At 44.3% G+C, this 20,731-nt stretch overlaps 1 protein-coding gene across 2 annotated transcripts; it reads left to right on the forward strand.

The window, feature by feature from the left end:
• Positions 1–282: 282 nt before the first annotated feature.
• On the forward strand, positions 283–19,994 carry ODF2 (outer dense fiber of sperm tails 2). Of its 2 annotated transcripts, XM_086475579.1 has the most exons (20): positions 283–482; positions 2,167–2,251; positions 4,478–4,603; positions 5,226–5,396; positions 6,878–7,041; positions 8,085–8,214; positions 8,509–8,640; positions 9,516–9,590; positions 10,555–10,626; positions 11,215–11,331; positions 12,216–12,401; positions 13,238–13,347; positions 14,061–14,196; positions 14,876–14,986; positions 15,618–15,722; positions 16,259–16,417; positions 17,291–17,391; positions 17,951–18,113; positions 18,452–18,577; positions 19,369–19,994. In XM_086475579.1, the coding sequence occupies exons 1-20, from the start codon at positions 295–297 to the stop codon at positions 19,540–19,542; spliced, it is 2,631 nt and encodes an 876-aa protein (XP_086331705.1). In that variant the 5' UTR covers positions 283–294; the 3' UTR covers positions 19,543–19,994. The 2 variants fall into 2 exon arrangements, with proteins under 2 accessions (XP_086331705.1, XP_086331706.1); XM_086475580.1 differs by lacking the exons at positions 283–482; positions 2,167–2,251 and adding an exon at positions 2,958–3,105.
• Positions 19,995–20,731: the final 737 nt, after the last annotated feature.

Raw genomic sequence — 20,731 nt, forward strand, 5'->3', positions numbered from 1 at the left:
TGGGACCCCTTTGTGATCGGTTAAATGCCCCTTTGTGTGAACCCGAGCTGGAGGACCACCGCCTCCCGTTACGTGCGTGTCCCCTCGGTGCCTTCCCGCCGCCCCGGGGCAGCCCCGCTCGGTCACCCAGCCCCGGGGCGGGGGTTTGCGGCCGGGCTTCCCGGGGAGCGCGGCGCCGGGCCTGGCCCCTCCGGGCCGCTTCGCGTCACTATGGCGACAGGGCCCATTGTAGGGCGGGGCTTTGTGACGCGACAGGCGGCGGGGCCGGGTCACGAGGCCGGTTTGAATCGTCCAATGGGGGAGCCGCGGGCGGCGGCGCGGCGGCGGCCCCGGAAGTGCGGCGGCGGCTCCTGGCCCCGGTGCAGCCTCCCGCCCCGGCTGCGGGGTCTCCATGGCAGCGGCGGCGCCTCCCGCCGCCTTCCCGCCGCCGGCGAAGACCTCCTGAGGCGGCAGCGGCTGCGGACCCCGCGCGGCCCTTCATGGTGAGGGGGCCGGGTCCCGGGGAGGGGGCGGGGGTCCCCCCGCCGTGTGGCCGCGGGGGATGTCCGAGCCCCCGGGAATAATTCCTCCGGCGCCTTGCCCGCCGTGTCAGCAGTGAGAAGTGCCTCCTGCCTCGGGGAGGCCCTTCCCGCTGCGGGGGAAAGCGGGAACTATCAGGCGACTTGAAATATATATAACGGAAACGTGCTTGGGACCGGGACCGGGGCGGGGGCGGGGGGTGCCACCCCCGAGGGTTGTCCAGCCCCAGCTGGGTAAAACCCTGCTCTGCCTTCGGAGCTGAGCCTGCAGGAGACTGGCCCCAGGCGAGGTCCCTGCCAGCCCGAGGTGGCCACAGGCTCTGAAAAGCCTCCAGAGGCGGCAGGAGAAGTTCCTGAAACTGCTGAAATAAGCCTTGTCGCTGGGGCAAGCTGGGTGACGGCGGCTGAGTCTCCCTTCTGGTGAGTCACCAGCTCTGTAAGTTCCCAGTCTGGAGCTGCAGCCGATGGTGCACCCTTGGGCTTGGGGAGAGCTTAAGCCTTCGTTGGAAAGAAGACGGTTAAATCACCCAGCGGTGTTTGGAGTTGTTCGTCGCTGGAAGCTGGGGAATTCTGTTCCTGCAGGAACTGTCGCTTCCCGTTCCTGACCAAGGGATGTTTGCTGTGTCTTCCCCGCTGTCGTTTTCATAAATCTGATGTGATGTGATATACAGGGGTGTGTTGTCTTAAACACGTCCTGCTTAAAAACAGATACAGTATGATTAGTTTTATGTAGAGCGGGTTGTTACGTGGACCTGGGCAAGCTGACAGTCAATAAGCTACAAGTGATCTTAATTCTAGTCTAGCAGAAGTGGTGTGCAAAATCCTGCTCTACCACCTTACAGTCAACACTTCACTTGTAACGCTTGTTATTACGTCCCAAATGATGAAGGAGTGTTACCCTCAGGTTGGCTGACAGCCTGAGAGACCACCGCTCCAACCCGGTGCTTCATCGCTCCCCAACAGACGTTAGTCCTTCAGGGATCCCTCCTCCCTCACTCTCGTTTCTTCAAGTCCCCCAAGTACCAGCAGGCAAGAAGCTGCTCATGCTGGAGCTGACTCCCAGTTCTGTGTGTGCTACTGGTCAGCCAACCAGTACACACTTATCTGCTGGGCAGGCAGTGAGCCCATTGCAGCACAAGGCTGTGTGGTGCTGGGTTTCCTTCAGCGTGAGCGCTAATTTGATGCACCTCTTCAGCCTGCAGAACTGTACAAACCTAGAATCTCAACTCTTCTGTCAGGTTTTACAGAATTTGTTGATGATGGCAGAATTTAGGGAGGGCATGGGCTTTGGGAGGGGATGTGCAGGTGCCCTGGAACTGTTCAAACCTTGTTTCCTTATGAAACTTGTTAAAAATTGCGGTTAGAATTTGAAGGTTTGTACCTGTTGGGGTAAAGCCATTGTGTAATTGTACAAAACTTTCTCCATTGTTTAAACCAATTTTCATCATCAATATATAAGGAATTACAGTCTCTGTCCTTCCCTCATCCCATGCTTGTCAGAGGAAGCCAGGAGACACCAACGTTCGTTGTTTGCGTTCATACATTTGCTGTGTTTGAGCCTGCGTGTCTCCTTAAATCGAAATGAAGAGGATGTTCAGAAATTGGCACTTTTTTTCTCTTAGTGGTCATTTTATTATTTCTGTATCAGGTGTCCCTCACCTCTCAACCATCAAGTGACTTCAGTCTCTGCGCAAAGCACGCTGTCCAGAAGAGCTAAAGGCTTTAGAATAACTGTAAGTAATTTTACCTAGGCTGACAAAAACCTTTCTGCCAGAATTAATTAGTGCTGCTGGTGGATTTTCGTAAGATTCACAGTTGCGTTATACCATTACCTCAGCTGAAGCATCAAGCTCAAAAGTGGTAGCTTCAACCTTGGGTCTGTTGGCTCATCCATGTTGCATTAGATATTGGTTAAGATTATGGGTGTTTTTCTGAAGATTGAAGAAATGCTGTGATCCAAAAGCTTTTAAGCATTTGTTTAACTTCAAAGACGCGCTTAAAGCTAAGCACATGCGAAAGCGTTTACAGGCTCAGGGTGCTGGGATGGAAGGATCTGATGGTTTCCTCTTGGTTTTTCTTAACTAAACTGTTAAATCAAAGCTCCTTTTCTCCCCCCTTCAAATTTATCTTCATAATCAGATTGTGTTGGTGACTCAACCCTTGATTTGCTCACTTACTCTGACTTTGAACTCCAGTGACTCTAACAGACACCCACTATCAATCCAACGGTATTTGGTCTTTAATAATCACGTTAAGAGCAGAAAATACCAGAATCGGATAAATTATTTGCACTAACCCTAGCTTTACCGCAAAATAGTGTGCAATTCAAAATGGCAGATGCTACCGAAAGAAAGCTCAAGCTTTAACCAAAGCTGGCCGTTGTTACTCTGGCGCAGGGGGAAGTGGTGTTATTTCCAGTTTCCTTATTCGCAGGTTTCCTTTCATTGTATTGTCCTTTCCCATTTGTGGGAGAAGAGCCATGAAGAACCGTTCCTCATCTCCCCCTTTGCACGTCCATGTGGATGAAAACACCCCTGTCCATGTTCATATTAAAAAGGGTCAGAAAACCACCCCTGCAAAATGCCAGGTAGGAGCGTGTAGCTGGGTGTTTGCAAGGGCTACGGGGAGGAAGGTGAACGGGCCTAAAAGCACCTCAAAGTCTTCAAGGTCTGTTTTACCGTTGTATTAGAACTGTGAGGCTTGAATTCATGTTCGATGGTGAATTTTCAGTAACACATCTTCTGTGTTTAAGGCCATTAAAGTATGATATGGAATATATAGTTACTTGTCATATTCAAGTGTGTGATTGGGAGGAGTGTTGCTTCTGATGTGATGTGGTTTGGGGGATTTTTTTTTTTCTCTTTTATTATTTCCTGGATTTGTGTCCTGATAATGGTTTTTATTTGTCTTCATCCCTATTTTTGTAGGAAAGGTTTGGGGAAAGGTAATATCTAGGCATTTCAAATTCAATCTTGATTGTATTAAAATAAATGTGTTTAGAAAAAAAAACGACCTGGATTCAAACCATCTTCTGGCATTGAGCACCTTCACAGTCTGCCAAGCTGTGCAGCAAAGAGGATCTCTTCATAGCCTCGTCCACAGTAGGCAGAAGGCAATACTGCAGCTGAGTTTCTAGCTATCTCATATCCTCTTTTGTAGTTGGATGTTTACGTAAAGTTGTTCTCAAAAGGTGATGGAAGGTGCTGGCTCGTTCTTCCTTATGTGCAGACATCCTGTTCAAAGTCCTCTGTGAATTTTGTGTTCGTGGCTAATGGCAAATCTCATAATGGGGTAGGCCCTGATGGTGAAATCAATGACTCCTATTAATTAATTGCTTGTAGGGAATATTTAGAATATATGTTTTTTCTCTAAGGTTAGAATTGTGCAAAACCACTTTACCTTTCCTTCAGTTAGAGCACCTCGAGTTCAGTCCAAATAAACGTGGATCTACTAGCTGACTGCAAAGCAGGGAAAATGCTTCAGGGGCTTTTCATAACCAGTCGCGCTGCCCTGGCCTTTTTTTCCTCTGGTCAAGCTGTTGTCAAATGATACAGCTGCTCTTTTGTGAGATGAATCTGGCACGGAGAAGGGATCTCCCACGTTGTTCCTTCTTCACGTGAGCGGGTTGTGTTGCGGTGTTTTTGTGTGTATCTCCATACAGAGGAGACTTCCTTCCCCCCGGCCCCAGTCTCCCACCCCTGGCCTGCTGGGTGAGGCTCTCATCACATCACAAGTGCAGGTATCCCAGGTAACGGAGTCACTGTGCCGCAGAGCAGCGTGTGCTGCACCTGCCGTGCTGGCTGGCGTTGGCCTCTTCTGAGGGCTGCTGGCTCGTCTGATCTGACGTATCATGTGAAACTGACTATTTTTGTATGAATCATCTTTCATTTATCTTTGCAGCACTAAAAATTTTAAATGGTTCTTTAAAAGTCTGTGATTTGTTTTATTTTTTTCTTTAGCAAAAGCACAAACAGAAAGTCAAAGGGGATACCATGAACATGTGCCGAGCTGTCCGCGCAAAAGCTAAGGCCCCCTGGATGCCCCCAGGCAAAACATCTGTCCGGGAGTCCACCCACAAATGGGAGGTACGGCTGATTCCCTCTTTAAAACAACCTTTCAGGTTTATCTGAGGTTGAAGAAAGCAGAGGCATGGTGAGGGAAACGGGCTGATCTGAAAGAAGACTACTGTTGCCTGCCATCTATTTTAAGTGTCTTCTCTAAATTTTTTTCACTTTTTAATATAGAAAAATTGGAAGTTAATCAGCAGCTTATGGCAGTATCATGCCTTTCTGCCCCTAGAAGCCAAGCAAATTTCTTTGGTTTTTGTAGTTTTACTAGTCCCCTTCAAGATCTCATCTGGAGGCACAGCGAGGGGCTGCTGTTCTCAGTCTCTTCCGCAGCATGGAGCATTTGTGTGGTATTGTGTGATAATTTCTTTCTCATGGGTTGATAGTTTCACCGTTTGTATTCCTGGCTCTTCTTAGATGAGAATTTGAACTGTCGTTATTTTTTTTCTTTTTCTGTTCTAGTCTTTCTTCATTCTTATCCTTCCCTGATGGAAATGAGAGAGCTGTTTACAAATGGTTTTTTCCTTACTAGCCTTATTACAGTGATGTGACCTGGTCTCTGGTTTTGGCAGAGTTAGAGTTAGAATACTGTTTATAACTTTATACCAAAAAATCCTGCCCTTTATTGCTTTTCTACCAGGGACCAACTCATCGCTTAGAAATTACGCCTCCAGATTCAGAAAAAATGCTGTCAGTAACGCGCCTGAGTGACCTCTCTACAGATGAGGAGGATGCTGTTTGCTGCAAAATGAATGCATATGAAAAGAAGATCGATAGCCTGATGAATGTGTTGGGAACACTGACGAATGAGGTGAGGAGATAGTGTGAAGACCTGCTGACTCAGGCTTTGTAGCTGATCGTTTGGCAACTGGAGACTGGAGTCCAGTCTTGTTGCAATGGCAGATTACCCAGGCCTCTGGTTAGCTTGCTTGAAAAAGCAAAAATCAGAGTTGTTTAGGAGAGCTGAACTATCCTAGGGAGAAATTCACTAAGCCCTACTATGACACGTTTTAAAACATTATCCATTTCATACAGTATTGCTGTGCTTCAGTTTCCAAATAATCTGTCTTCTGCCCAAGGCCCAAATCTGAAAACTGGTCCTTCCAGGAGATGAGAAATACAGTAGGATGATGTTTTATTGTCAAAGAATCCACTTACTCAACAAGATTGTTTCTTCTGATTCTGTTTCAAAATGTACATCCCAGTGATGATGTGTTTTCCAGATAAATAGCTTCTTCCGTACTCGACACCATTTAACAGATGGGTAGGAATTGTTTCCAGATTTCATAAGTTGCTTTATCTTAGGGACAAACTGCGTTTTGAACTTAGAGTTAACAGTGTGGGTAGCAGATCTTGTACTATTATTATTTTACTCAAAACTACGTAAAGTTCAAAGCAGCGAACAAGAATATGGTTTGAGTCAAGTAGTCTTATGTGTTTTCCATTCTGTTTATGCTACAGAATTTAATGGAATTACTTGCATGATTGTAAAACAAAGAATCCGTTTTGGTGCTTTTAATAAGTTAAGTCTAGATGATGGTGTCGCTTAACTAATACCATGGTGTAAGATCACATTAATTGTGTTAGCTTTAATTCTGTACAAGCCAGGGAATCTCCAGTGACCTTTTTTGCTGCCAAAAGAATCAAGTCTGATTCAGTAATTCACCCCCTTCTATGTTCTCTCTTCTTGCACATCTTCAACTGTTTGTAGTGCTCTTAACTGCCTAATGGGATGCTCATGTCATTCCTGAGGAGCAGTAGTCAACTCCTGAGCCCTATTCAGCTCTTGAGTAGTCTGTACACAACTCCAGTCACGCTACCAGCAGTGACACTGAGCTGCCACACAACCTGCTGAGTAATCCAGAACAGGTAGATGGAAACAAAATACCAGGGACTATTTAGGTTGATTTCACCCAGTTCCCTGGGTCTCCCAAAGCAATAGTGGAGCAATGGGAGCCATCTCCAGCATGTGAACCGCTACCAGCGCTTTCCTGCCACGTTTGAGGTCTGGCACATGTCTCGCGGCTGATGACAATTTTTGGACTTAGAGCTAGGATGCTTGTGTCGCCCTGTGTTTGTGGGATGAGAGGCATTTCCAGGCAATAAGAAGTGAATGATGCCCTTTGTGGGTGGGAACAGCCTGGAATTATCTAGGAAAAAAACAAAACAGAACATGGTCCTTCGTTGCTTGGTGCGGCTGAGCAGCTAGTTCACTGGTTTGAGATGTGGATTCTGTGTATCCCTTTAAAAGCACCTGGTTTGTCTTCAGTTCTATTTAAATATCTCCATCAGACCAAGCTGCAGAAAAAGGAGGAACAGCAGCAAATGACAAAGCGTCTCCTTGAGGAGCAGAAGGAACTGAATGAGGTCACGCAAGAGCTGGTGGAAACGGAACACGAGAATACGCTGCTCAGGCGCAATATTGAGCGCATAAAGGAAGAGAAGGATCTGACTGTGTAAGAAAGCTCCAGTTCTCCGTTGTTACTGCAAGTAGTGGTATTTCCAGGGCACCTACCTCCTTTATGGCTAATATTATTTGAGGTTGTAGTGTGTACCCTGCTGAAGAACCGATCTTCTTGGATTTCTGGTCACCTTTCGGAAGGGGGAATTCGGATGGCAATAGCTGCAGAGAAGGGCTCTAGCATGATTATTGGAGTGGAAAAAAACGACTCTGAGAGGAACCTGAGAGCAGTTGGCTCGTGTGGCCCACTGGAGGGTCAGCCTAGCTCTGCAGTTAATATTTTGAAGGTTAAGAGATTCTGTTTGAATTGTGAGAACAACAAATGAATAAACATGGAGCTGAAAACTAAAGGAGAATTTTTGGCCTTTGTGACAATCATACTGAGACAAGAGTGACAGCCCCAAAGAGGACTGAATCATGATTTTTTTTTTTTTTTCTTAGTGACCCTGAAGGTCTCCAAGTCTGATGTGTTTTTGATCTGCCTCGTATCTAAAGAATTGGGGAAGTTTGTGTCTCCAGGGGGACACTAGTGTTTTAAAAGAGTTAGTTTATTTTTTTCCTTAAAAAAGATCACTTGGAAGTTAATACCATGTATTCCTTTTTCCAGAAAACTTTGAATGCTTCTGAGATTAAGAGCCATGGCTAAAAACTTTGAGTTATAAATCTTGGTAGGCTTTCCTGTTTCATATTCAGCCATTTGGAGTCTTATTTCTGATGTGGCTAAGTGCCCAGGAGAAGCACAGCATTGTGTTTTGGGTTTAATAGTGTGTGCAGGCTTTGGTATAAGCCCAATGTATACCCTCTAAATTCCTCTTTCGTAGCTGTGGTCCTAGCAGGCTCCTGGTGTCTGCTTACTGGCTTCTGTCAGAACAGTTTCCACACTGAAAGAGGGTAATTCTTAAGCAGTGTTGGTTTAGAGCTTTTATCCTCTGATTCGAGGGGTTTTATGAATTTTGACCCAATCAACTGCGCATCAATAGTGACTGGTTACAGCTGGCAAAGCTGCTTGTTCTTCTAATGGCTGAATTCTCATTGCAGGCTACAGAAAAAGTACTTACAGCGTGAGAAAGAGTGTTTGATGTCCAAGCTGAGCGAGGCAGAAAGGGATGGAGCAGCAGCAGCCAGGCAGATTCATGCCCTCAAAAATACAATCGGGAGACTCAACATTGTAGGTCTTCTTCTTTTTTGTTCTTGCCTTTGCTGTGTTGTCCTGTTACGTGAGTGTCTTAAAAATGTAACGTCACAGTTGCTGATCGAGAAAAATGTAAGGAGAAGTGGAGGGGTTTAACATGCTTTAGGGTGTTTGCTAGTTGTGTTTGGAAGTGGGTATTTACTTGCAGCGTCCAGTCACCTTCTGCCCACGTGGTGCTGACTATCGCGCTGCTCATGCGTGTATCGGCTTCGTACAGTAATTCCATGTGAACAATTCTTTTGTTGTTGTTGTTTTTTGGTCTTCCTCTAGGAGAAACACATGAGCAGCTCAGACATTAACACACTGACAAGACAAAAAGAGCTTCTGCTCCAGAAATTGAGCACCTTTGAAGAAACCAACCGGACACTGCGAGAACTTCTCAGAGAGCAGCACAACCGGGAGGTGGGCAGGGCTGTGTGCTTGTACTTGGATGATTGCAGGAGGCTGTGTTGGCTTGTGCACTGAAATGGAGTTTGAGAGCTTTTAACTCCTCTTTTTTTTTTTTTTCCTCCCAACCCTGCTGTTGACTGTGTCATAAAAGATAGATAGTTTGGGTTTTTTATCCCTGTGTACCTCATAAAGTAAGACTGATTTATCTGCTGTGAGGATGTTAAACCATCTAAGTCTTTGACTGTGTTAAAAGGTACAGGCACTGCTGTGTTGCCAGCTCTTTCTCGTCTGGATACAGCTGTACCTGCTGCTCATGCTAGCCTGAAATGTTCCTGCTGCAGCTGCATTGGCTGAAGTCTGAGGACTAGATGTAGCCTTAGCTAATGGGAGCCTAAGGATGTTCAGAGCTTTGTTTCTGTAGGTTGCAAGAGCAATAACAGAGGAATTGTAAACAGTTCTGTACTGCTTGTACGGAACAATTCTAAACTGCTTGTAAGAGCAATACAGAAATGAAATTGCTGTTCCTCCTGTAGTTTATATTCCATTTGAACAAAAGCAGGCTGATCCTAACAGGTCTTTCAGCCACCAGTGAGCCTGGATAAAAGGACTGAGTTCTTCCACATGACTTTCCCTGAGTAGCAAGAGAGGTTGCCAAGATCTTAAATTGCCATCCTGCTTTTTATTATGATCTTTGACTGAGAAGTGGAAAAGCTTTCTGAGATGGGTGATGATACGTGAAATATTTAGAAAATTTCAGGCTCCTGGGTGTCTTCTGAGAATTGCTGCTGCAACTGGGAGGAAATGGTAGATTTGCCCAGTTCTGTTTAAAGAAGCTGTATGAAATTGACTTTTTAGTTGACAATTTTTCTCACATATTTCCTTTGTAGAAGGATGCTCAGAAGATAATGGAGCAGCAAGGAGCACTGCTGAAAAGGCTGGCTGACTCAGATGCAGAGAAAATGGTAAGCAAACCAGTCTTTTTTTTTTTTTTAACAATAAAGCAGGGAGATCTAAAATGACAAACTCTTCTTTGTCTTGTGTTCAGCCATCAAGTCTTACACTAATGCCTTTTAGACCAATTAAAAATATTTGGGCTTTTGTGGTAATCAGAGCCACTACATCGCTCCCCTGGTTAACAACCTACGTCTCAAAGTGAATAGATTTTCCTAGCCTTTGAAATATGGGGGCTTAGGATGAGGATAGCACAACTGAGACCTACGTATAAGACCACCGTTAGGATTTACAGGATTCAGCTATAAAGGAGAACTTAAGCCTGTTCTTATTATGTTTAAGCACAAATTACTCTGCTTACCTTTTCTTATGGTACTGAATGTGCAAAGCAAGAACTGTACGGCAAGTTTCCTTAAAGCGAAAACTGAGGGTGGGAGAGAAGAAAAAAATCTACTGCCAAAATACCCCTGATGGTCAGGATAGAATTCTTCAGTTTGGAAATCATCTTATTGTTCCTGTATGTCGATCATGTTATCTTTAGAGACAGAAAAGCACAAAGAGGGTAAGCTTTGTGTGCCTGCTTCTGTCACTGAATGAGGGAGTGACTTGGTGGCAGTTTTTATTCATTTCCTTATCTGTAAACTGAGAAAAGAGTTCTTACATTGCCAGGAGTTATAAAACTTGCTGTGAGACATAGGTAATGCTCTTTTTTGTCTGTGGAGTATATAGTCCTGTCAGGTCCTCGTTCTTGACTGGGTATCCTATGCCCTGTTACACAAATGTACGAGCATCCCTTTTGCTTTCTGCTTGAGGAAAATGCAGCCTGTTTTTCTGGGGCCGAGGATGCTGTTGCTGTGGCTACCAGAGAGTGTCATGAATCAGAGGGTCTCAGGAGGGAGGCAGTTACACCTCTTTCCCTCTACCTGTCAACCTAAATGTGTTTGTTACTTAACTGAGTGGTGTTTGTTTTCCCAGCAACTTCAGATGAGGCTTCAGGAGAAAGAAAAAGAAGTGGACGATCTTACCATTCAGATACAGGCAGAAAAGGTAGATTCCTGTTTCTGTTTTCCCTCCGTGTTCCACCTTCCAGTTCTGTAGACCCACAGGTAGTCCAAAATATGGGTGTGTGTTTGCAGACAATTGCTTTTTAAGGGATCAGATGACTGGTTTGCTTATAAAACTAGACAGACAGCTACTAATTCCCTCACAGTTGTGGATTCCATATTCTGCTACTAAGACACCCGTCACAAGGATGAATAGGTAGTGTTCTCTTTGCTCAGGCTTGTCACTGAATTGCCTTTCTGTTTAAGGTCCTGTTGGCTCCTGATGTCAAATTACAGTCTGTTCCTCTGCTTAGGAAGTAAAAGGGGAATGTACTGGAAGCGATTAGACATGAAGGATGTTTTGCTCTAAACGAAATCTTTCAGGGCAGTTGTTCACATCTGATGTAAAATAAATGGCTACTCGTTTGTTCCCCATTTTGTGGAGTAGAAGAGCTGTGAGGGTCCATCTGAGGAAAGTGGAGGTGGCTGGAGATCATTCACTGAAGAAATCTGACACTGTTACATAATATAAAGCGTTCCTTCTTTCAGCTTGTTGAGGAAAAAGCTGTGTGTCTTGTTGCTGCTTATTTAGGAGCAGGCCAAGACAGCATGCGAGTTCTCCAAATCGATGGAGGCTGTGAGAGGCCGTTTGCAAGCGCAGCTGAGAAACAAAGAAGCTGAGAACAACCGCCTGACTGTACAGATCCGGGTATGTTTGCAGCGCTCCCTGGGGATTGTCTCTTCGTTTACCTTCACCAACTGGATTGACTGACAAGGGAAGCAGCACTCGCCAACTAGTCTGCTGTGTCTGGTAGCCTGGAATACTGGCTGGTGACGTTTATGCCGCTAATGTACAGGATGAAGTACAAAGAGAAAAATCTTTTCACTGTTGATGCATGAGGCAAAAGCATAGCCTTAAGTCTTTGTGCATTAATTAGTGGGACTCTTTTCTAAGTTAATTACTACATAATTATTTAAAAGATGGCTTTGGTTGAGTCAAGCATCAAGACAGATTGTAAACTATTTAATTTGCTTTCTGGGAAAACCGCTCTGCCATGGGTTCCTGTATTTGGTCATACTCATGCGTGCTTTCTACAGCATTAATGAGGAGGAGAGAGTTCCCCTGGTTTACCTTGTTCAAAGTCTTATGTTTAACATTATCTGTTGATGCTGTGATGAACAAATGTATGTTAACAGTTTAGAAGAGCTTTAATTCTGTTAAGCTATATAGCTGCATAAAGCAACTTTATTGTATGTGAGCATTTCAGTTAATGAAGAGAATGTTCTCGGGTAGGTCAAAAGACTGGTAGACCAGTATTTATCTCGGCCAGGAGAGGAAATCAGTATTCTAGAGAGCAGCTTCTGAAAGAAGAAAGGAAGGCTCTTGGAAGGAAAGGAAGACATGTCATGCTGATGTGTCTGTCAGCATTAGGACAGGATTGTGTAGGTGAAACGTGACTGCAGGTACCTCTAGGCTGGAGGCTGGGGTTTGTGCCCGGGTCTCTCCACTGTTTCTAGGAAATCAGTTGCTGCTTTGGGTGTGCAGGTATAAGGGCGTTATTCCACGTGGTGTGTTTTCTTCCTCTGCTGCAGAACCTGGAGCGCAGTGAAGCTCAGCATAAGGCAGAGGTGGAACATGTCATGGAGCAACTGAAAGAGCTAAGGCAGAAGGCAGACCACGATAAAGAGGCCCTGAAGAAAGCCGTCCGCGCACAGAAAGAGCGGGCAGAGCGGAGTGAGCAGTATACAGAGCAACTGACTGTCCAGCTAGCAGAAAAGGTACCTGATAACAGGAGGAGAGGCCTCGTTTCAGATCATGTATCTAAATCTTTGACTTCGGGTAGCAGCCCTGGGGAGACCTGCTTTCCACTAATGAGATTTATTTCTGTCGTGATGCCTTGGCCCATTTATGCTAAGTTTAGAACAAATCCAGTTTTCTCAGATGTCACTGTATTCGCTGCATGTCCTTAACTTAGGACGTGCAAGAACTTAGATCATACTAAACTAGCAGATCTGATTTTTTTCACCTGGTTCTTTAGAACCATCTAAGGGTTGACAGAAGCCAATAAAATAAAGCCTTGTAGTTTTGGCTGAAAATTCTGAATGGGATTGGTTGCTAATCAAGAAACTGCTAGTCAGAGCAGAAAAGTGCAAAGACCTAGAGATGTACTGGAATTTCCTATTGAAAAATGACTGGAGGACATCAAGAAAAAGTAGAAAAGTTAGGTCTAAAACAAATTAGAAGGGAACGTGGATTTCACACTAATTTGTTATTTTTTTTCTCCATTGTTTTTAGAATTCCAGGGACCAGAGCCAGCAGTAGAATCTTAACCATGCTTTGCATTTATGATAGTTCATCTGCCTTCAAAGAGGATTCTTCTTTCGCTGCTGTTATGTCTGTTGGCTGACAGTAGTGTTGGAGGACACCTCTCTCTGAAGGATCAGGAAGCATAAAAATAAATACTTGTCCTCAGTATTTTAAAAGTCTTAGTGAAGTCTCTGCAGGTATCATGCTGTACTGTATCAGCATCTCTGCGTGTTGTCTGCATGTCCCATGTCCAGTGACGTTTTTGTCACCCTTGCTCTTTCTCGCGGGTATTTCTTTTGTTTGATAGGACAGTTACGTTGCGGAGGCACTATCTACTGTGGAGTCCTGGAGGAGCCGCTACAACAAAGTAGTAAAGGACAAGAGTGACCTCGAACTGGAAATTGTTACGCTGAACAGGTTAAATAAAATTAGTGTGGAGAAATAAGCATGGGTGGGGATGAGTTCTAAGTTCAATGATAATTTAATTGATTTTAATGGAATAATTTCATTAAAGTGAATAATGCAATTGGATTGCCTGTAAATATCCAAACAAAACCAGCACTGCCTAAGGGCTAGAGCAAGGTTTGGGGTGGGGAGAGAGAGAGAGATGTGGCTTCTGCTGCTGACTTGACACAGCAAAGGCAGGCTTTTTAAGGGTTTGCTGATGCTTAAATCTCTCTGTTCCTTTGCCATTTTGTAATGCTTTCAAAGAATGAAGTTTATCTTTCTTTTGAGATCTGTCTGAGATGCTTAAGTGGAAGGGATTACAAGAGGTAGGCAGTATAGTTTGTGCCAATTTTCTTGTGAAAGTAAATAAATGTGTTAGTATCACTGCAGTAGAGTTGTTGCTGCAGGACAAAATAGGCAGGTACAAGACAAGAGAGAGGCACCTCTTTATCCTGTGTGTCTTGGAGGCAATGCATTTGAGCTCCTAGGGAACAACTCAAGTTAATTTCCAGCAGGCGTAGAAGAATGAGGTAGTAGAACAGTGTAACAGATAGGTGTGCATACCTGACTGGAGGAGGAGGATGAAAGACGGGGAAAAGCCCTGTTTCTGAAGCTAATCTTCAAGGGTTAGGAGTCTTGTTCTTTCTTGTCACTTAAGGATTAATTTTCTTTCTGTGTGGTAGTCGTGTTGCAGACTTGCTGGAAGAGCAGACAACCCTGGAGGACAGGATGCGGGAGGACAGAGAAGCTTTGGTGGATAGATTGCATCGACAGACTACAGAGACCACTTCTTTCAAAATGGAGAATGAAAGGCTAAAGGTCAGTTATTCCAGGGGTTTGAACCTGACATGCTAGGTGAGAGAAGGAGAAATTATAACAAGTTGCTTGGCCTCTGAGGACAGAGTTGAATTGCACCCATTGCTGCCATTTAGTTTCAAACCAGTTTTACTGTAACCTGAGTATAGTAAGGCAAGTGTATTAGGAAGAGGCATAAAGAAAGGAAGCGAACGTTCTGGGAGGACTAGGTTTCTTCCACGTTTTGGCTGGGAGTATCTCCAATCCAAGTACTGTTTCCTCTGGCTGGGATCTTACATCTTCTTACAGCTTCGTGCTGCTGGCCAGAGAACAAACAACTGTAGCTCATGCAGAGAGAATGGTAATCTCCAGAATAAAAAAAAATGGCTGGCATATTTCTCCTGTCATCTCTTACCACTATGATCTTGTAGGTGACCTACCTAATTTTCTTCTTGGAAAGCTAGGCATTGATCCAAATTAGGAGTGGCCCTAGTCCAAGTAGCACAGCTCACTCGGGCAAATGGGAAGATTGCACATCCATCCCAAACCTCTGTGCTCTGCTGGTGTAAATTTGGTGATCCACTGGAGTCTGGAAAGTTTTGCCAGCTTACACTGATAAAAGTCTTTTTGCTTGGTGGAGGCAGTGTTAGACGGCTGGCAGTTACTTCCAAGCGCTCAGTGGAAGATGTTTTCTTTTTTTCAGGCTAGTATGGTCCCAATGGAGGAAAAGCTGAACCAAGCACAGATGGAAGTGCAGCAGCTCAAGAGCTCTGTCAGGAACTATGAAGGGTTGATTGAAACCTACAAGTCACAGGTAGGCATCTTATTAAATCCTTCAGCCTTTGCACAAACATGTTTCCTCCCTTCACTGTTGTGGCTTATTCCATAACACCTTAACCCTCTGTTTGCTCTTGGAGGCTGTTGCGGTTTCGTATGGTTTTGGTTCTTTTGTCCCTATTAGCTCGGCTTTTTCTCAAATGGCAGCATGCAGATTGCTCTGTGCCGTATGCCGAAGTGTGGAAGACTTGCCTTTCTCACTCTGGGCTGATAACTTGGTCATTAGGAAGAACTGACTCCAACAGCAGAGGTCTTGATTAATAGAAAACAAAAGACTGGTTTTGATTATTTTGTTTTTCCCTGCTCTTTTTCATAAGGTAAAAGAAAATAGTGAGATGCTTTCTTCTGCCTTTTAGTGTGGCAAGTACTGTTCTCTGGCTGTTTTTTGGGTATTGTGGTAGTAGGAAGATAAGACAAGAGGGGAGAGTCCAAATTATCCAGGTGGCAGAAGCAGAAAGTGAACTTCCAAATACAGTTCTGGGGTGGTGGTTAGTGTGGCAAGAAACTTGTTGCTGATCCTCGAGCAGTTTTAGTTACTCGAAGTCATTGCACATTTGCTGAAAACTGTATATAACAGATGAAGTATGTGGGGTTTTTTGTATGTCCAGTTGTTGAAGACCCGAATGGAAGCAGATGATATGGCAGCAAAACTGGAGAAGTGTGATACAGAGAACAAGACACTAAAGGATGAAATGAACAAGGTGATTGAGCTGGTAACTATTCCTCTAAAGACTGATATGGTGTAGACATTCATGGATCCTGATGTTCTGAATGTAGTGAAAAATGGCTGTGAATAGGAAATAAAAGGGTTATCTGTGTTTGTCTTTTCCATTAGTTTTTCTCAGGGCTTGTTCATTCTGCAGAATTTATTGGACATTTAGCAAATTCTTTTTGTCTATATGGCATTCTTCAGAGGTGTTTATATTGCTTAGTGTGTCCTTTGCTGCAGAAATAGAGGTTTAGAACAGTGGACTATCTAGGTTACACCATTTTCTGATGTGGAAAACAGCTGTCCTCCAAAAAAAAAAAAAAAGGCAAGATTTTAGCAAAATTGAAGCCCAGGATCCAAAATGTTCACTCATTCTCACTCCATCCATAGGGAATGCCAAGTCCTAAGCCTTTTGGAGTAAAAGACCTTAGGCTTTGAACTCCAACAGTGTCGTCATTGTTGCAGACTAGCAAAGCTTCACTGAAGTTGAGAAACCTTTTCGTCTTCACCTTATGAACATGTTCTCTTCTTTGACTGTAGGAGCGTAAGCAGTTTGAGAGCCAGCTTGCTGAACTGGAAAAGCTGCCTGAGATCCTGAAGATCACCGACACCCAGCTAGCAGAGTGTCAGGACCAGCTTCAGAGCTACGAGAAGAAGAATGTGGACCTGTCTGTCACGATTGCAGATCTTCGTCAGCGGGTAAGGGACTGGCAGAAAGCACCTGCAGCACTGCAATCGCGAGTCTGAGACCAAGATGAATTTCTAATCGCAGGAAGGTTCAAACTTCATCTGTGTTCTCTTCTCTCTTTGAAAAGACTAAACGTGCACTGCAAAATAAAGGTGTGTGTGCTCTGTCTTTGCGCAAGAAGTTAGCGGCGTGGCTAGTAGCATTCTGTGCTGTTTGAAAGGTTTCTCATCCCTTGGTGCAGAACCTTACTGGGACTTGAATAGCAGCAGTGTCGACACTTGCTAATGCCAACACTCGCTTCTGTTACTTCCGTCACCTTGTCAGCTTCCCCTCCTGTGCTTGCTGCTGACAGTGCTGTCCCAACCTGATTTTCTCGCCCTGATTTCGGGTTGTTTTCCCAGTCCCTGTTTTTTGTCCCCAGAAGGACTGCGTAGGTACTGCAGGACAATCATAGACAGGCATATCTTCTACAGCCATGCCTCGGGACACAGCAAATGATCTTGCAGTCTGACTGCTTTACTGATCTGCTTGGAATTATAAACCTTCTTGGTATTTCAGGCTGTAGTGCCTTTGTGGGCTGCTTTTAATGTGTGTGCTTCGCTGTGCTTACAGGTGGCTGCTCTGCATGCAAGTGTGTACAGACCTGGCTTTTCGTTTGCGATACGGAAGAATTTTCTGATACCTTTCCAAACCTTAACTGCAAGCACAAGCAAAATGGGTGTTTAGTGCTTTGCTTTTCTATCCACTGTTCCTTTTCTGGGTCTCTCCAGAAACTGTGAATTGAGCATGTTTCCTTCTGGAGAGCTGCGTCTGTTTTAGGTGGCTGCTCGTGTGTGTGTGTGTAGTGACCACTGTGTAAAGTAATTACGTACTGTAATTTTTAGATTGAGCTCCAGGGGGACAAAATGGAGATGACAAGAGAGAGGTATCAGTCTGCCCAGGAGGAGAAAAAGCAGCTCACCTTGAAGGTGGACGAGCTAGAAAGGTTAGAAATATTAGGCTCTCTGGCTTTTAACCTTCCATTTCTGTCCTCTTTTTTTTTTTTTTTTATTTTTTTCCCTGAGGGATTGAAACAGCTTCAGTCTTGTCCCAGTACCCCACGTGCCTCCAGGATTCTGTGTGTTTGATTATCCCACAAGGATCTCTGATCAGTAGCTGTCCACTGGAGACAGAGTTTTATGGTTTTGCAGCACCTGTTATGGATGTTGTTAGAAGGGATTGATGGCTTACACAGCAGATAAACCAGCTCCTTGTCCAGTCTAGCCTGACAATTTTGAGGTTACTACATATTACAGTATTTTTACCCATGTTTATAAATTTCTTTTAGGGACAATGTTTGGGAAAACACAGGTGTGTGGGTACTTTGTGTGTTCTTCAATCTTTCAAATTTTTATTTGAGAAGTGGAGAAGCATTTCTTGGAGCTTTTGCCTTTCAAGGGGGAATAAAATCTATTCCCAGACCAGTCAGGACCTGACAAAAAGGCAGACTGAAACACACTCCACGTGAAATGAATAGGTTTCCTTCCCTTATTGTCTTAACCTAGAAAACTAGAAACAACGAGTGCCCAGAATATAGAATTCCTTCAGGTCATAGCTAAACGAGAGGAGTCGATCCACCAGTGTCAGCTGCGGTTAGAGGAGAAGACCCGTGAGTGCAGCTCCTTGGCACGTCAGTTGGAGATGGCCATTGAGGATGCCAAAAGACAAGTAAGTAATTCCTTGTGTTTGTGAATTCTCGCTAAGTGTAAAAGGGGAACAGTGAGAATGCTGAAAATACCTCCTCAGCCTGTGGCAGTGTTATGAAAATCATCATGTTCAGTGAAATACCAATAATAAAGTGCTGGTACTGTTTGTCAGCACTTAAACCAGTGAGAAACTGAACTCCGCCTCCCGCTTGCGACAGAAGAAAGCACGAGATGAGCTGCTGCTTCTGTATGATGTGTCCAATGAAACTTTATAGGGCTTTTGTGGGCAATGGGTTAGGGAAAAACCACGCTGCCATAGACAATCCTTTAACAAAGTTGTTGTTCTGATGTTACACGTAGGTGGAACAAACTCGAGAACGAGCAACATCTAGAGAGAGGGCAGCCCAGTCCAAGATGTTGGATTTGGAGACCCAGCTGAGTCGGAATAAAACAGAGCTGAGCCAATTGCGTCAGAGCAAAGACGATGTGAGTGCCTTGCAAGGGGCACTCTTGCTGGGCTAGTGGTATCCTGGCAGCAACAGGCGTCCATAAACCAAGGTCCTATGGACATGCTGCAAAAGTCATGCAGGGCTGTGCCTGAATGTGACCTGCTCTTCTGTGTGTCCATGACACGTGCGCCATATGGCGTGTCAGTTATGTCGCTGATTCAGGAGCCTGGACTCTCCTTTGCTTGTTCCTTACAGCAATGATCTGATTATAGCAATGGTCTGAAGGAACTTGCTCTAAACTTACGTGTGTGTGGAAAAGAATCAGACCTTTCTTGTGTTCAAATGAGATTCATACCAGGTATCATGGACAGATTTCAACTTCATATACTGTGCTTTGTTGTCTGAGAGGGGATGCGATTTCTCATCTAGAGGAAAGGATTTCTTCTAGAAGAAAGAAGTGGAATCTTTCATAATGTCCTATTTACCCTGCTTGTTTACTTGAGTTTTACTTGGAATTAGGTTGGCACATGGATCAGGACAAGTTGCTTTTCAAAAACGAGTGTGTTTAATTCCCCGTAACTATGGCTAATTGGTTTTAAAAGCCCAACTGATTAGCCACGTTGTCTCCTGGTTTTATCAGCGGGTTGCTGAATGGAGCTGAAAATGAGCAGAACAAATTACAAATATCATAGCACCATCTATGGTAATGTCATCTACTGCTGTGCTTATTCTTGCTGTCCTCAGCACTCTTGGGGAGCAGCTCATGTTTAATGTGAATATGTTGAATGTCACTGTATTTCAGCCTGTGTTTTGTGCTTCTTTGGGCAGGCAGAGCGCCGGTACGAAAGCCGTCTGCAGGATTTAAAGGATCGGTTGGAGCAGTCGGAGAGCACCAACCGCAGCATGCAAAACTATGTCCAGTTCCTCAAGTCTTCCTATGCCAACGTTTTTGGAGAAAGTGCCTTGCTGGGCTCCCCCAGCCGCTCTCGTTCTTCTCCATGAGGACAATGCTCTCCTCACACCTCTGCTTTTAAGCACAAAAGGAGCCCTATTTTAAAGCCATATGTTATTTAAAAAATAGGTTGGCGTTTCAGGGTCACTGTCAGGAGATGTATTCCTCTTTTCTTGGCAGCATGAGATGGTAAAATGATGGTGGCGAATGTCCTAAGCGTAGGGTATCAGCAATACCGGGTTGATGTTGGAGGTGGGCGTTACACCATAAACTGTGCCCCCAAACCAGATGGTTTTGCATCTGATGGAAAAGGTCCTTTTCATCCTGTAAGGTCCTGATGGTTTCAGCTCTTAAAACCTTTCAGTGGTTTTTGTTGAGCATGATAACAAAAGGTCTTTTCCTTTTCATGCTGCTTTGTTCATTCTGTTTCTGCATTGGGGAGATCATGTGTTTGGAGTTTTTAAATTTTTTTTTAAACTATTGAATACTGTATTGATACGTCGGATGACAGGATGGTGGGAGAGGGTCCACCTACCAGAAGTGTAAAGCTGAAAATAATGTAAGTGCCTGGGCTTTACACTTGCAGGAGATTATCTGCTGAACAACCATAGTGTTCGTAAACAGTTTTATACCAGAAATAATGGTTTTGTTATTTTTTTAACTTGATTCTTAAGTCATCCCTGATCCTCACCTTTTTTTTTTTTTTTTCTCTAAGGGTGATGGTAATGTTGCTTTGCTCCCCTCACCCTGGTTTTCTGATGCTGAATATCCCCAGGACTAAGCCAAAACCATCTGAATTCAAAGGAAACGTTGTGATTTAACCTCAGTGGGACTTCAGTTGTGGTCTTGGTGTGAATGCCATGCGCGTTCACAGTGTGCATGCAATACTGACTTGGTCTTAAACCAGTTAAAGAGCAGCTACAGATACTCAACTTCTTCATCAGCCTAGTCTGCACTTTCCCCAGGAAAATCAGGTCTTCAATGTGTTGGGTCCCTAAAACTCCTGTGCTCTCTAGTGCCCTCTTCTTTCCAGTAAATGGCTCTTAGGGGGATGAAAATAAACATTGTTTTTTTATTTTTATCTCTTTTTGTATCCTATTTATGTGCGATGTGATCATGGGGGCAGTATTTGTCATAAAGGTTTTGTAAGTTAATCATTTTTTGAGAGTTTTGTAATTGTGTGTGTTTAACCCTTTAAAAATCCTAAAGGTGCTATGGTAGAACAAAACAATAAACTGC

This window comes from Leptosomus discolor, chromosome 19 (assembly GCF_034619465.1).
Source record: "Leptosomus discolor isolate bLepDis1 chromosome 19, bLepDis1.hap2, whole genome shotgun sequence".
NCBI lineage: Eukaryota > Metazoa > Chordata > Aves > Leptosomiformes > Leptosomidae > Leptosomus > Leptosomus discolor.

Excerpts from the sequence above, each read along its gene's own strand:
- ODF2 (XM_086475579.1), top strand. The coding sequence starts at position 295 with ATGGGGGAGCCGCGGGCGGCGGCGCGGCGGCGGCCCCGGAAGTGCGGC. Across the intron at positions 5,397-6,877 it reads TGGGAACACTGACGAATGAG|ACCAAGCTGCAGAAAAAGGA; the intron begins GTGAGGAGATAG and ends TATCTCCATCAG. Across the intron at positions 9,591-10,554 it reads ACTCAGATGCAGAGAAAATG|CAACTTCAGATGAGGCTTCA; the intron begins GTAAGCAAACCA and ends TTGTTTTCCCAG.